General features: G+C 36.7%; 1 protein-coding gene across 1 annotated transcript in view; it reads right to left on the bottom strand.

Annotated features, from left to right (window-relative positions):
* The window catches only part of FLT1 (fms related receptor tyrosine kinase 1), a 172,510-nt gene that overhangs the window by 29,335 nt on the left and 130,046 nt on the right, over positions 1-13,129 (bottom strand). The window contains exons 18-20 of the mRNA XM_023499591.2: positions 7,272-7,376; positions 2,146-2,259; positions 388-476 (exon numbers count right to left, since the gene is read on the bottom strand). Coding sequence (XP_023355359.1) covers positions 388-476; positions 2,146-2,259; positions 7,272-7,376 — 308 coding nt within the window. The remainder of the gene's footprint in view (positions 1-387; positions 477-2,145; positions 2,260-7,271; positions 7,377-13,129) is intronic.

The following is a 13,129-nucleotide window of genomic DNA, read 5'->3' as shown; positions in this document are numbered from 1 at the left end:
TTGGAAAGGATTCAAATATGAAGGAGCTTTAAAAGTTGAGATTGAATTTTGAATTTTCCCAGTAATGGGAAGTTTATGTGTTTCCCTTTTGAATGTTCTCACTTTTTAGTTTACTGCTCCAGAAGTAGATCAACTAAATGATGACTTTAAAAAATATACCCACCAAATATTATAGAAGAATTGCACATGTTTAATATATATTGGGTTACTTGCTATCTAAGGGAGAGGGTGGGGGGAAGGAGGGAAAAATTTTGGAACACAAGGTTTTGCAAATTATGAAAATATGCAAATTATCCATGCATATGTTTTAGTAATAAAAAGCTTTAATAAAAAAGATACCCACCTTAAGTATACACTTAAACAAAATTAAGTTATTTATTTATTTACCTTATTGAGAAAGAAGAAATCTCTTTTGCTCTTGAGATAGTTGGATAAATTTCCATATTTGCAGTATTCAACTATCACCATGAGAGGACCTGACACCAAAAAAGAAAAAAAAAAAAAAAAGGTATTTTCAACATCTTAAAGTCAAGTACTCAAATGACAGACTTGATGATTTTCAAGCCAAACCACCTTTAGCAATGTACTGGCAAATGCCCCAGAGGGCCTCTGAATCTAGGAGTGCCATGGACAGGGTGACCTCAATTTAAGTTTAAAAAGAAAACAGATATGAGACTATTTATTTAAAAAAAAAAAAAGATAAAAAGAAACCCTAAATTTATCATTCCAACACTTCAGTGTTCTTCAGCTGACCAGTCTCACTTCGACTTTTTTGATGCAGGGTATATCTGGGCAGACTCACAAATATATTCATTTATGTAAAGTAGAGATTTTAGCCTTCTAGTTAAAGTTATGGATCGCCTTTTTTGAATGTTTTTAAAAATACATTTAATAAAATACAAAGGATTATAAAGGAAACCAATTATATTAAGATACAATATCAATTTTTTTTTTAATAAAAACATCATGGACCTCAGGTTAAGAATCTCATTGTACATAGAATTAAAAATAGACCCAGACTTAATAGCATTTTAACCAGTAAGGGTATTTAAAGATACACTCACTCAAATGAGTAATAGAGAGCTTAGGCAAAGCTTTGCAAGTATTTCTAACAACCTTCAGCCTGTGTTTTCACTATTCACAATTTTACCTATGGTTAGTCCTGCCTGTTACTTTTTTTTTTTTTTTAACCAGATCAGATTTGATAAGTGGAAAAACTACCCTTGAGGAAAGTGGCCTGATCTCATGTTCCTTGAGACATGGATAATAGCAAGTCACATCCATGATTTGATCTCCCTGCTCCCACAGAGAAATATGTGGAGAACATATCTAGAAAAGGGAGAAAAAGTATTTGGAGGCTTCAATGGATGCTGAAGGGAGAAATCAGAGAATCAGCACTACTTTCCCACAGGTTCACTGGGAGTCTAGATTGGAAGTCCCTTTTCCAAGCTAGGAAATATTTTTCTGTTATATAATGGGCCAAAGGACTAATATAGTCATGTAAATGCCTCTTTTCTAGGGATGAACATAAATCTTTCAACATAGTAATAATATGGGGGCTGGGAGAAGGTGAAATGATTCAAAGCAGGGTGAGGGCAACCAAGGCTTCATCTTGAGTCCTCAGAAACCTCCTTGAAAATGAACTACATCTCAGACCCTGTGTGTTTGATTCAGTAAATTGTCTAATATTAGTTTATATTTGTTTAGTACTTCACAGCTTCTGAAAGGTTTCATGATTATCTCATTTGACTGTTATAATAAGGTTCATAGCTGCAAGTAACTTTGTTCTTTTTAAAGATGACGACTGAAGCTCAGGGAATTTTAGTGAATTGTGTAAAGTCATACAACAAATAAAAGGCAAAGTCAGAATTCAATCACAGAACCTCTGACTTCAGGTCCAGTGTTTTATCCTCAATAATGTGCTACTTCCCTAAATAACAGTTCATCTTATCATGTTAACTTAACATCACACCAGATGACTCTAGGAGAGAAATACCTGCCTCCTAATGAGCAAGAAAAGGAGCACCATTCTTTTAAGGCTGCTACAATGGTCCTCATCTGCAGAGCAATTTATCTTCCAATGAGATGAAAAAGGAGAGCTTGAAATTCCTGGTTATAAGAGACAGGTCATTTCCCTCTATTTACCTCCATGTTTGGTGCAGGCTCCCAGCAGGTTCACCACATTCAGATGATGTCCAATGTGGGTCAGGATCTTAAGCTCAGTCATCAAAGCTTTGTATTCACTGGCTGTGGCCCCCTCTATTTGGAAAAAAGCATGGGAGAGTCAAAACAATTGGACAATGGAGGCTCCTGCTTTTGGAAAAGTTCTTGCCCTCCCTGTTTTCAAAGCTCAGGAATTGGCTACTGCCTCACTAACTTCCCTACATTAGGCAGAATCATTAAGCCTCCTCTGTTTTCTTTTTTTTCCCTTTTCTCCCCACACAACATCCTTTTGATTACAGTAAGGTCCAGAACAGTGGTAGGGTTAGTCATTGAACATTTCCTCTCAATGTACCCAGCTGTAGTCAGCAATGTGCTGACTCAATCCTAGGATAATGTACAATGTATCTCCTTCCAAATGCTTCTGACTGACCCAGAGGGAAGGAGCAAGAAAATTATTTCTCTTCTTTCAACCCTTCCTATCCGATCTCTGTCTTTCTGTCTCCCTCCCTCCTCTCTCTCTCTCTTCCCCTCTCCATTTTTATTTCCTAACTACTACTTCTTCTCCCTACCATGAAGATAAAAGGAAGAAGTCCATGAAAGTTTGACTATGGGTTCTTGCATAGTATGAGATGTCTTATTGACCATTTCTGGGAATGTTCATAAAACATATTTTTTCCTCAACATTAATTTTTTGTAAGGCAATTGTGGTTAGATGACTTGCTCAGGGTCATACAGCTAGTAAGTGTTAAGTGTCTAAGGCTGAATTTGAACTCAGAACCTCCTAACTTCAGGGCTAGTGTTCTATCTACTGTACCATCTAGCTGCCCCCATAAAGCATTTTTTTTCTCATTACAGCTTTTACTTCCTCATGGATTCATGGAGTTATCTCAATCTCTGAATATAACTTCATGCCCAGAGTTAAGCAATTTAGACTCATAGGCTTATAGATTTAAAGTTGGAAGAGATCTCATAGGTTTTTAGTCCCATATTATCTCCTTTTTAAAAAAAGATAAAACTAAGTCCCAGAGGTTTAAGTGATTCACCCATGTTAATAGAAATAGCAAGTTCAAGAACCAGTATTTGAATCCAGGTCCTTTGATAATATAATAAATAGTAAAAGTTTTAGGTGGGGCTAGAATCCCAATAATTTGTACCCTTATACATTTATCACTATAATTGCCATTTAAATATGACCCCCACTTTATAAACACTTATTAGTTAAACCCTCAGAATATCTCAGAACATCAAAAGGATGCTGTATGTGGAGAAAAGAAAACACAGAGGATGCTCAGAGATTCTGCATAATGGAGGAAAGTTAATGAAACAGTATTGCAGAATATCGTAAAAATGATAATTATTTCTCTCATTTCAGTAAGGGAAAGCAAAAACCAGAGAGGTTATCTTATCTGTTCAAGCTTCCACAATAAAAGAAGAGCTGAGAAAGGAAAAGAAACTAGATGGCTTCTAACTTGGGGTGACATTCTGTCCTGTGCCTGTCACCTCAGATAAAGTGACTAAGAAATCTGAGTAAAACAAGATTTTTAGGATTTTTATTAGAGGCCGGTTTTAATATATCTTTGAATTCATATTCACAACGGGAAAGGAGCAATAGGATGAGGACTCTTACAGATGAGTGACATCCACTTTCTATCTATTTTTTGGTTCAGTCATTTTCAGTCACGTCCAATTCTTCATGACCCCATTTCAGGTTTTCTTGGCAAAGACACTGGAGTGCTTTGACATTTCCTTAGCCAGTTCATTTTACAGATGAGGAACAGAGGCAAACAAAATGAAACTTGCCTAGGCCTATTATACATATTATTTTAATTTGTCTGGGTCTTTAAAAAAAAAAAACTAGGAATTGAAAATGTTTCATCTTAGAAATACATAAGGTTCCCCCAAATGCCTTTTATATAAATGTTAGCCTAGTACCAGTTTTTCATGTATGTGTGTATAGTGTAAGCCCAAACATAACATAAAGGCTCAAAAAACTGATTTTTTTATATCTCATTTTTAGGTTTGTATTTTTAAGGATAGTTAATAATTTTTTAAAAGTTAAGTTCATTTAAGTTTTACTTTCTTTAGTTTGATAAATAAAAACACTACCCTTATTGATTACATATCTAATAAATATTTAAATGCTTTAAAAAACATTCCTTTTTCCTAAATTTCTTTTTTCAATTCCCTATACACACTCCCCACCCCAGTGATAACTGATTTTTAGATATATGACCTGCTCCCAATATAACATAATGAAGAGTATCATGGCAAAGTCCTAGAATCCCAAATTCTCCGAGACCTCATGACCACTGTATAAATTATTTCCTCCTCTCTCTTGTATATTGTCTGAGTTTCTTCAGAAGAAAGTCTAGAATTCTATGAGTGTTAGGTCTGAGTACTCTAGAGCAGGCTAAATTATTGGCAGGGAGGAAATGGGCGACTTGTAGCCAAGGAATAAGGATCATCTCATAAAAAGCAAGGAAGAGGTAGATCACTTCATCAGACCAGGGAAATTTTATGATGTTAATCTAGGAGGCAGTTTCCAGGAAGATCTTCCTTTTTTGTCTAAAAAAAGTACCCCAAACCATTTTTTATCCCATAAATCACCAGAAAAATTCCCAGTTAACCTTAGTTAGCTTATATCTGAGTAAATATTACTGATAGGCTGAACACTCTGTCTCTGACCCACCATCCAAGACAATATCATTGGGACCTATATAAAACTGTCTCAGAACCTCCTTAGGCTGTCCCATGATCCTTGCTCTTGGGGAGGCTGAGTTTAGGGCTCAATTGAGCTCAGCAGTTCTGAGCTAGCAAGGACTAAGCCAGTGTGGTGTCTATACTAAGTTCCACTCCAATGTAGTGAGCCCTCAAGAAAGATGACATGGGCATATGAAAAGATGCTCCAAGTCATTATTAATCAGAGAAATGCAAATTAAGACAACTCTAAGATACCACTACACACCTGTCAGATTGGCTAAGATGACAGGAAAAAATAATGATGATTGTTGGAGGGGATGCGGGAAAACTGGGACATTGATGCATTGTTGGTGGAGTTGTGAACGAATCCAACCATTTTGGAGAGTAGTTTGGAACTATGCTCAAAAAGTTATCAAACTGTGCATACCCTTTGATCCAGCAGTGTTACTACTGGGATTATATCCCAAAGAGATTATAAAGAAGGGAAAGGGACCTGTATGTGCACGAATGTTTGTGGCAGCCCTTTTTGTAGTGGCTAAAAACTGGAAACTGAATGGATGTCCATCAGTTGGAGAAGGGTTGAATAAATTGTGGTATATGAAAATTATGGAATATTACTGTTCTGTAAGAAATGACCAACAGGATAATTTCAGAAAGGCCTGGAGAGACTTACATGAACTGATGCTGAGTGAAATGAGCAGGACCAGGAGATCATTATATACTTCTTCAACATCAATACTATATGATGACCAGTTCTGATGGACCAGGCCATCCTCAGCAACGAGATCAACCAAATCATTTCTAATGGAGCAGTAATGAACTGAACTAGCTATGCCCAGAAAAAGAACTCTGGGAGATGACTAAAAACCATTACATTGAATTCCCAATCCCTATATTTATGCACACCTGCATTTTTTATTTCCTTCACAAGCTAATTGTACAATATTTCAGAGTCTGATTCTTTTTCTACAGCAAAATAACGTTTTGGTCAGGTATACTTATTGTGTATCTAATTTATATTTTAATATATTTAACATCTACTGGTCATCCTGCCATCTAGGGGGGGGGGTAAGAGGTGAAAACTTGGAACAAGAGGTTTGGCAATTGTTAATGCTGTAAAGTTACCCATGTATATATCCTGTAAATAAAAGGCTATTAAATAAAAAAATAAAAAAATAAATAAATAAATACAATTTAAAAAAAAAAAAAAAAAGATGACATGGGGAAGGGACTCCTGGCTTTTTAGGGAGGAATCAAATTGACTCTGATGGGAAACAGAGCAGGTCAAAGCTTCCATGAAGAGGCAGAGTGATATCAGGTCTCTGAGTAGAGAGATTCAGCTTGAAAACAAAGGAATGAATGAATGAACTAATGAACAAATAAAAAGATAAACAAACAAAGAAGTAAGAGTCTATCCAGGAAAGAAATATATCAAACCCAAGACTTCTTAAATCACAATATCAATGTGAGAAAGAATCTTGGGAGCTTCATCTTCCTCAAATATTTCCCCCACCTATATCATGTGACACAATTTTGTGAGCTTCCCTTGATAATATCCTGGAGATTGCTAAAGCTTTAAAAACAGTCCTTAAAAGGTTTTGTTTATTTGTTTTATTTTGTTTGAATAGTACTGTTTCCTTTTATCCTGGGGTCTTAAAGAAAGCTTGCTTGAGAATGGAAATAATGTGAAAATCCTGATGAGAAAGAGGAAATGAAACGTTTTCTGTTCTTAAAAGAACACTAGAACTTTGGGGAGCTTTCATTTCTATGTTCAATCTGTCAGGCACAAGGGATTGTAAATCATTCTGAGATCCGTTTTATCTCCTGAGACTTTACAAAGCAGCAATTATCTTTCAACACTAGTAAATTATTGAAGACTTTTTGCCAAATGAAAGAACATGTCTTACATTTGAATATAGAATAGTTTATAGATTTGATCAACTCCATTTTTCTCACATACCTTCCTTAGCTTCACTTTATGATTAAGTCAAACTTCAACTAAACTCTTGGAATTTATGATGTGTAGAATAGCTGCTAAATTTCCATTACAACACCATGACAGTTCATTCCAAATATCACAACCCTGACTTATAATAGGCTGGAATCTTCAGTGTTTCATTATCTTTGACGTAAGAGAGAGAAAGGCCCTTTGAGACTTTAAAGTCTAATTCCCAAGCATCTGGTGTTGGATTATTTTGTGGACAAATCCAGGATAGTATAAGAGATGATAAGGAATGGGATTTTGAGAAACTGAAGAAAACATAAGGAAAAGTATACTTGAGAAATAAACAACAGATCTTATCCAGCCCTGACCAACACCTAGGGAACACTATCTGGAGACAGAGTAATGGCTTTATCTCCAGAACCCACATACATGCATGCATGCACGCACACATACACGCACATACCTTTCAGCATTTTCACAGCCACTGTCCGGCACGTGGGCGATTTCTTAATGCCAAATGCAGCTGCTTGGACCACTTTTCCAAAAGCTCCACGTCCAAGTGATTTTCCTGCAATGAAAACAAACTGCTGAACTGTGTGACAAGTCAACAGAGTGAAGTCCATTTACCAGAAAAGTGCCTCTTCCTAGATCCATCCAGAACTACAGAAATTATCTTCTACTTCCCAGCATATCACTGTGATAGAATGGGTTTGAGTGGAACTTAGTGGAGTGGTCCCAAAGGATAGGGTATAAGTTAGCACATTTCTGGCTGTCTCTTCCTTTCTTAGTCAGTTCTATATTCACATGGCTTCTAGTAAATCCCCCGACCCTCATTAAAGATTTATGGGTGAAAAAGGACCCTTAGAAGTGATCTGTTATAGGAAAGTTCCATTTAAGATCCCTTTTTGACAAACATTTCCATAAATTTTACAATCTCTTTTGATAAACTAATTCTATTATTTAATAACCCCCAAAACTAGAAGGTCCTTCCTCGTATCTATCTAACTTAATTTGCTCCTGCTGAAGCTAATGGTAATTTCTTTGTATTCTTTCCTTACTACAGAGGAAGGAATAAGGAACAAGGTGGTCATTATCTTCATTTAAGAAGGCTCCACAGACCGGAGAATTAAAGTTAAGTTACTATTCAATTTTCTCTTTTTTGAATTAAATAGTCCTAGACTCTTTAACCTTTTTTCATATGGTTGTATAAACTTAGGATTCTAAATGTGAATCTATTAAAAACTTAGGTTCCAAATGTGAGTCCATTAAAACTTGGTTCTTAATGGGGAATCACATAAGATATCTCTATCAATAAACACACTACGATGACAGCTTTTCTACATGACAACATCAAGGAGCCCCTGGTATTCAAAGAAAGCAAAGTGTAGGTCATGCTGGATGATGCATTGTCCCAAGAATCCAAGCTTCCTAGGAATGTATCATAGAAACCATTTCATCTCTTTGCATTAGTCCTCTTTTGCACCCATCCCACCATCAGGAAACAAATAAGAGAGAATTCAGAAGAGATATGTGTGCTCTGAAGTATGGAAAGATGAGTGAAAATTACAACAGTCTCCATTTGAACAAGTTGTGCTTTTTGAGTTCTCTTGGGAGTTCATGTCACTCCTTTGGAAATGGTTACATTCTCAGAATGAATTCTGGCAGGACAGTATTAATTGGCTACCCAGACTTTCCCATCAGCCTCCCCTAATAGTCTGCCTCCATCCTGCTTTAGCTAATTAACCTTTCTTCCTTCCTCACACTCCTGTCCCTTCCTTCAAAGAAAATAAGTTTTTCTAAGTTTCTGTTTGAAGTTAATTTTTTCTTCTCTTTTGTTATGTTAGAAACTTTCTTGCTTTCAATATATCTCACATCCCTCCTCCTTTATTTGACATCTTCTGCTGCAAATTATCTAAGGCAGAAATCATTATGGGAATACATTTTATTCCCCCAGTGAAAAATACCAAGTGAGAGGTTAAAATGTCAGTCAAAACATAGTAGATTTCTGATTGATGACCCTTTCTTCCTTACTAATGAAGTTTTATAAGTATGAAAATGAGCAGTGCTTTCAGAATATGAAACATACAGAGGAATGCATTGCACTTTTCCTTATGCATGTAAAAATGTTCAAAGATGGGTCAGAAGAGGATCAAAATGCCTTTAATCTTAAAAAAACTTGGACTTGTATTAGACTCTAGAAAGACTAGATGAGGAAGAGCATGAGAAGACTGACTTAACTGCTATAACCTCTGTGGTAGATCTTAGCACAGAATTGGAAAGGATTCCATTCAGGGCATTGGAGAGAATGCCAGATTGGGAGTCAGCATAAGTCATGTTCGAATCTTGTCTCAAATGTATTTACATAGCCATGATAGGTCATTTAACCTCTTAGCTTCTATTTTCTCAGTTGTAAAATGTAGATCACAACAGTATGTATTTATGAAGTTGTGAGAATCACACACACATATATTTATATGTATATAAATAGATGTGTATATGTGTATGTATATATGTATGAATATATATGTAATAAATATATGTATATACACAAATACATATATAAGTATATATACTGTGTATATAAATATATATATACACACTTATATTTACTTATTATTTTTTATATTCATATATGTGTATGTATGCCTTTCAAACCTTAAAGCATTCTATATGTGATAGTCACTAATAATGGGACTGAAGAAAAAGTATGTGTCTGTTGTCTAGGGACCTGCCTTACTAGACTTTAAGAAAGTCCATTAGTAGAAGACTGGTCACAGGAGCTGATGACATTTTCAACTATAGCAGCTCATAAAGGATGCCTTGTCTTCTTTATTCTCCCTCCATAACAGTCCTTGAAGCTTTCCCCTCACCATTCTCATGATTGCCATTTCAGTTCAGACTATCATCATCAGCTCCTCTTTTGGCCATTGATTTGATGATAGTAAGGGCCTCCTAACTAGTCTCTCTGTCCCTAGTCTCTACTCTCTCTGAATCATCCTCCACAGTTATTTGATATTACTAAAGGATGGATAGATATGACCACTAGGCTTGGAATCAGGAAGACATCTTCATGAGTTCAGTTCTGGCCTCAGACACTTACTACCTGCATGACCCTAAGCAAGTCCCTAACTCTCTATTTGCTTCAGTTTCCTTATCTGTAAAATGATCTAGAGGAGAAAATGGCAAAGTACTCCAGTATCCTTGCCAAAAAAAAATCCCTTATACCAAAAACCAAATTGGGGCATGAAGAATTGGACACCACTGAGAAATGACTGTACAATTATAAGCATCAACAATGTGCTTGATAACTCCTTGTTGAATGAATAGAGAAATCATGGAGGTGTTCAATTTGCTGTGGGCGAAGGTACATTCAAACAGATGAAATAAATCATAATATCTTCAAAGTATCAATATAAAATGTTCTTGTTATGGTGAGGGCATAGCTCTGTTTAAAGGCAAAAAAACTCTGCTTCCTAGAATTCTGCTTTCCTGTCTGCAGAGGAGCATGTACAAGGCATGGTATGAAGTTGGGAAATATCTCTATCTTTGGCCCCTTACCCCCAGACTCCTTGGGGTCCTTTTTTCCACACTTATAGCCACCATGCATTCTCTTTTCAGTTATTACAATGCACTCAGTTTAAACAAGTGTTGGGAGACTTAGCTTCTATCAGAATAACCCAGTTCCCACAATAGAATTAGTTAGTTGACTCATTTCAGCCTCCTCAATTGTTCATTTGGAAAGCAGACTGCAGCCTCATAAAACAGCATGAAGCTATGATATTCCCTTGAATAAGTTGATGCACTGGCACCCTTCCCAAAGATCTAAATTCCCTCTTTTTGTGGAGGCCCAGTCATGCTGGAATTGAATTCTCTTGATCCTTTGCTTCTCTTCCCCGGAAATTGCCCTTAATTTTTTTGCCTGGAATGCCACCAGTTTGCTTAGGAATGTGCTGGATCATTATATACAATGCCAGGATGTTGGAATCTCCTCCCAGACTTTCCCTGACTTGCTGGGGCTCACAGGACGCTGAAGGGGTTGCTCACTACAATTTCCCCATCCTGCCCCCTTCCAGACTGTGCCCCAACTCAGTGTTAACACATGAACCGCAGAGATCCAGGAATAGTTAGCTCACTTGACAAATTCCAGACACCCTGAGTTGTCTTCTATTTTGGACTATTCCTGCTTGAAATGCTTTTTTAATAGAAGGAAGTTGTTAAACATTTTCCTCATTTTCATCTGTGATAAATTTTTTGTGACTTAAATTCCCTAATAGGTCTCAATGGAGAATTATTAACAAAACTGTTTAAAGCATATTTTCATGAATTCCAGGGATTTCATTGCTAGCAGTAAATAATATAGAGATTCAGGTCTCAAGTTTATCTCTCTTGTGCAGAGCTCCTAACCTGAGAAATAAAAAAAAAATATCGTGACATCTATGTGTCATATAATTGATACCCTTTGAAATTCTGTGTATTTTATATTTTGAATTTTAAAACATGATTCTGAGAATTGTTTCCAGAGATTTTACCAGACTGCCAAAAGAGTTCACACAAAAAGGAAATTAAGATCCCCTGCTCTTAACTGGAGTTATAAATTCCAAATACTATTATTCTTATAACAATAATAATCACTAGAACCTTGGCATTAAAAATGTTGAGTAGCATGTGATCACAGAAAGCATGGAGCAGGCTGCAGAGCCACTAGATTTCTCAATACTTCAAGGCCTGGCATACTACGCAGTATACTCCATCAGGGATCAAAGCACCTTGGTTCAAATTGAGACTCCGATAATCACTATCTGTGTGGGCAAATCTTGTTGAGCAAATCTTGGGGCCTCAATATCCTTACATGGGGGGGTGCAATTAGATGGTGCAATGGACAGAGTGCTGGGCCTGAAATGAGGAAGATTCATTTTCTTGCATTCAAATCTGGTATCAGACTATTAGCTGTGTGATCCTGAGCAAGTAACTTAACTCTGTTTGCCTCAGTTTCTTCATCTCTAAAAATGACTTTGCAAAAGGAAAAGGCAAATTCCTCCAGCATCTTTGCCAAGAAAACCCTAAACAGGGTAACAAAAAAGCAGAGAAATATGAAAAATGATCAAATAACAACAAAATCCTTATATAGAACATATAATCTTGGGTTTTTCCCCCTCCAACTAGACCAAGGTTACATGATTTAAAAAAAAAAAAATGACTCTAGGTCTTCTTGGTCTTGTGTTAATTATGGAATCACTTCTCTGTTCCCTCCTCTCTGAATATCAGGAGAAAGTTCCCAGACTTAAGATATAGTGAGACGTCATCCACCTGAAGCATGTCCCAGAATCTCATGCTGACATCAGTCAAACTCTGACATCTGGCAACTCCAAGAGGGAAAAGGGTGATGAGAAAATTTCCCTGCACAGTGAACCTGGTGGCCTACTATTCCACCAGGATCACTCAAGGAATTCTGGTAGAATTATAAACATCTCCTTTAAGGAGATTACTATCCAGAGCCAAAAAAAGAAGGGCTTTGTGATAGATAGGCACATATATCTTATATTGAAAGAAATCATATTTAATTGTGACTAATAATGTTGGAATATAACCGAGTATAAGAATGGCTCATGATTGTGGGAAAATCATCCCTTGTTCATTGCCAAGGTCATGGAGGGGCTGGGCTAAGTGCCATGTCACTTAGACTTGCATAAGGAACTCATCCAGTGTGCCACCTGCCTCTAACTTCTCCAAATTTAGTCCTTTCCTCATCTGTCAGCAGTTTTTTCTATCCTTCTGCTTGTTCTCTGCTTCTCACTAATTTCCAGTTTTCTTCCCATGCCAAACAGAACATAAACTCAGGGTCAGTTTTTGATCAGGCAAGGAGTAATGCAAGCTGAGGAGTTTCCAACAAGCAAAGGTTTAATTCCTCCCTCTTTCTTTCCTCCCACCTCTTTCCACTACTAATAAAACTTCTCACAACCAGTGAAACCCACAGGTACTCTTCAATGGAGAAATCGCTTTCCTTTCAGGCAATGTATGACAAGCTCCAAGAATGTAAGATCCACAATGTGTTTTCCTAGTTCTTTCAACTAATGATTCTGGCATTCATGCAGGAGCAAGTGGAAAACTTTCAGAGGCCACTACCAAAATATTTTGGGCAGGAGTAATTAAGGCTCCAATTGTTTTCTTGCATTTCAGGCTGGCCAGACTGGGGTTTAATTTGCACTATGACGTCTGAACAGGAGGTACTGGTAAGCCAAAAGAAAGCACATTCACTACATGTTTACAGCATCTAAATTCCCTGGAAAACAACAGCCCGTCCCTAATTAGAAACTAAACTTA

This window comes from Sarcophilus harrisii, chromosome 3, assembly GCF_902635505.1.
Source record: "Sarcophilus harrisii chromosome 3, mSarHar1.11, whole genome shotgun sequence".
In the NCBI taxonomy this organism is placed as follows: Eukaryota; Metazoa; Chordata; class Mammalia; order Dasyuromorphia; family Dasyuridae; genus Sarcophilus; species Sarcophilus harrisii.
This window is presented reverse-complemented; position numbering and strand designations above follow the sequence as displayed.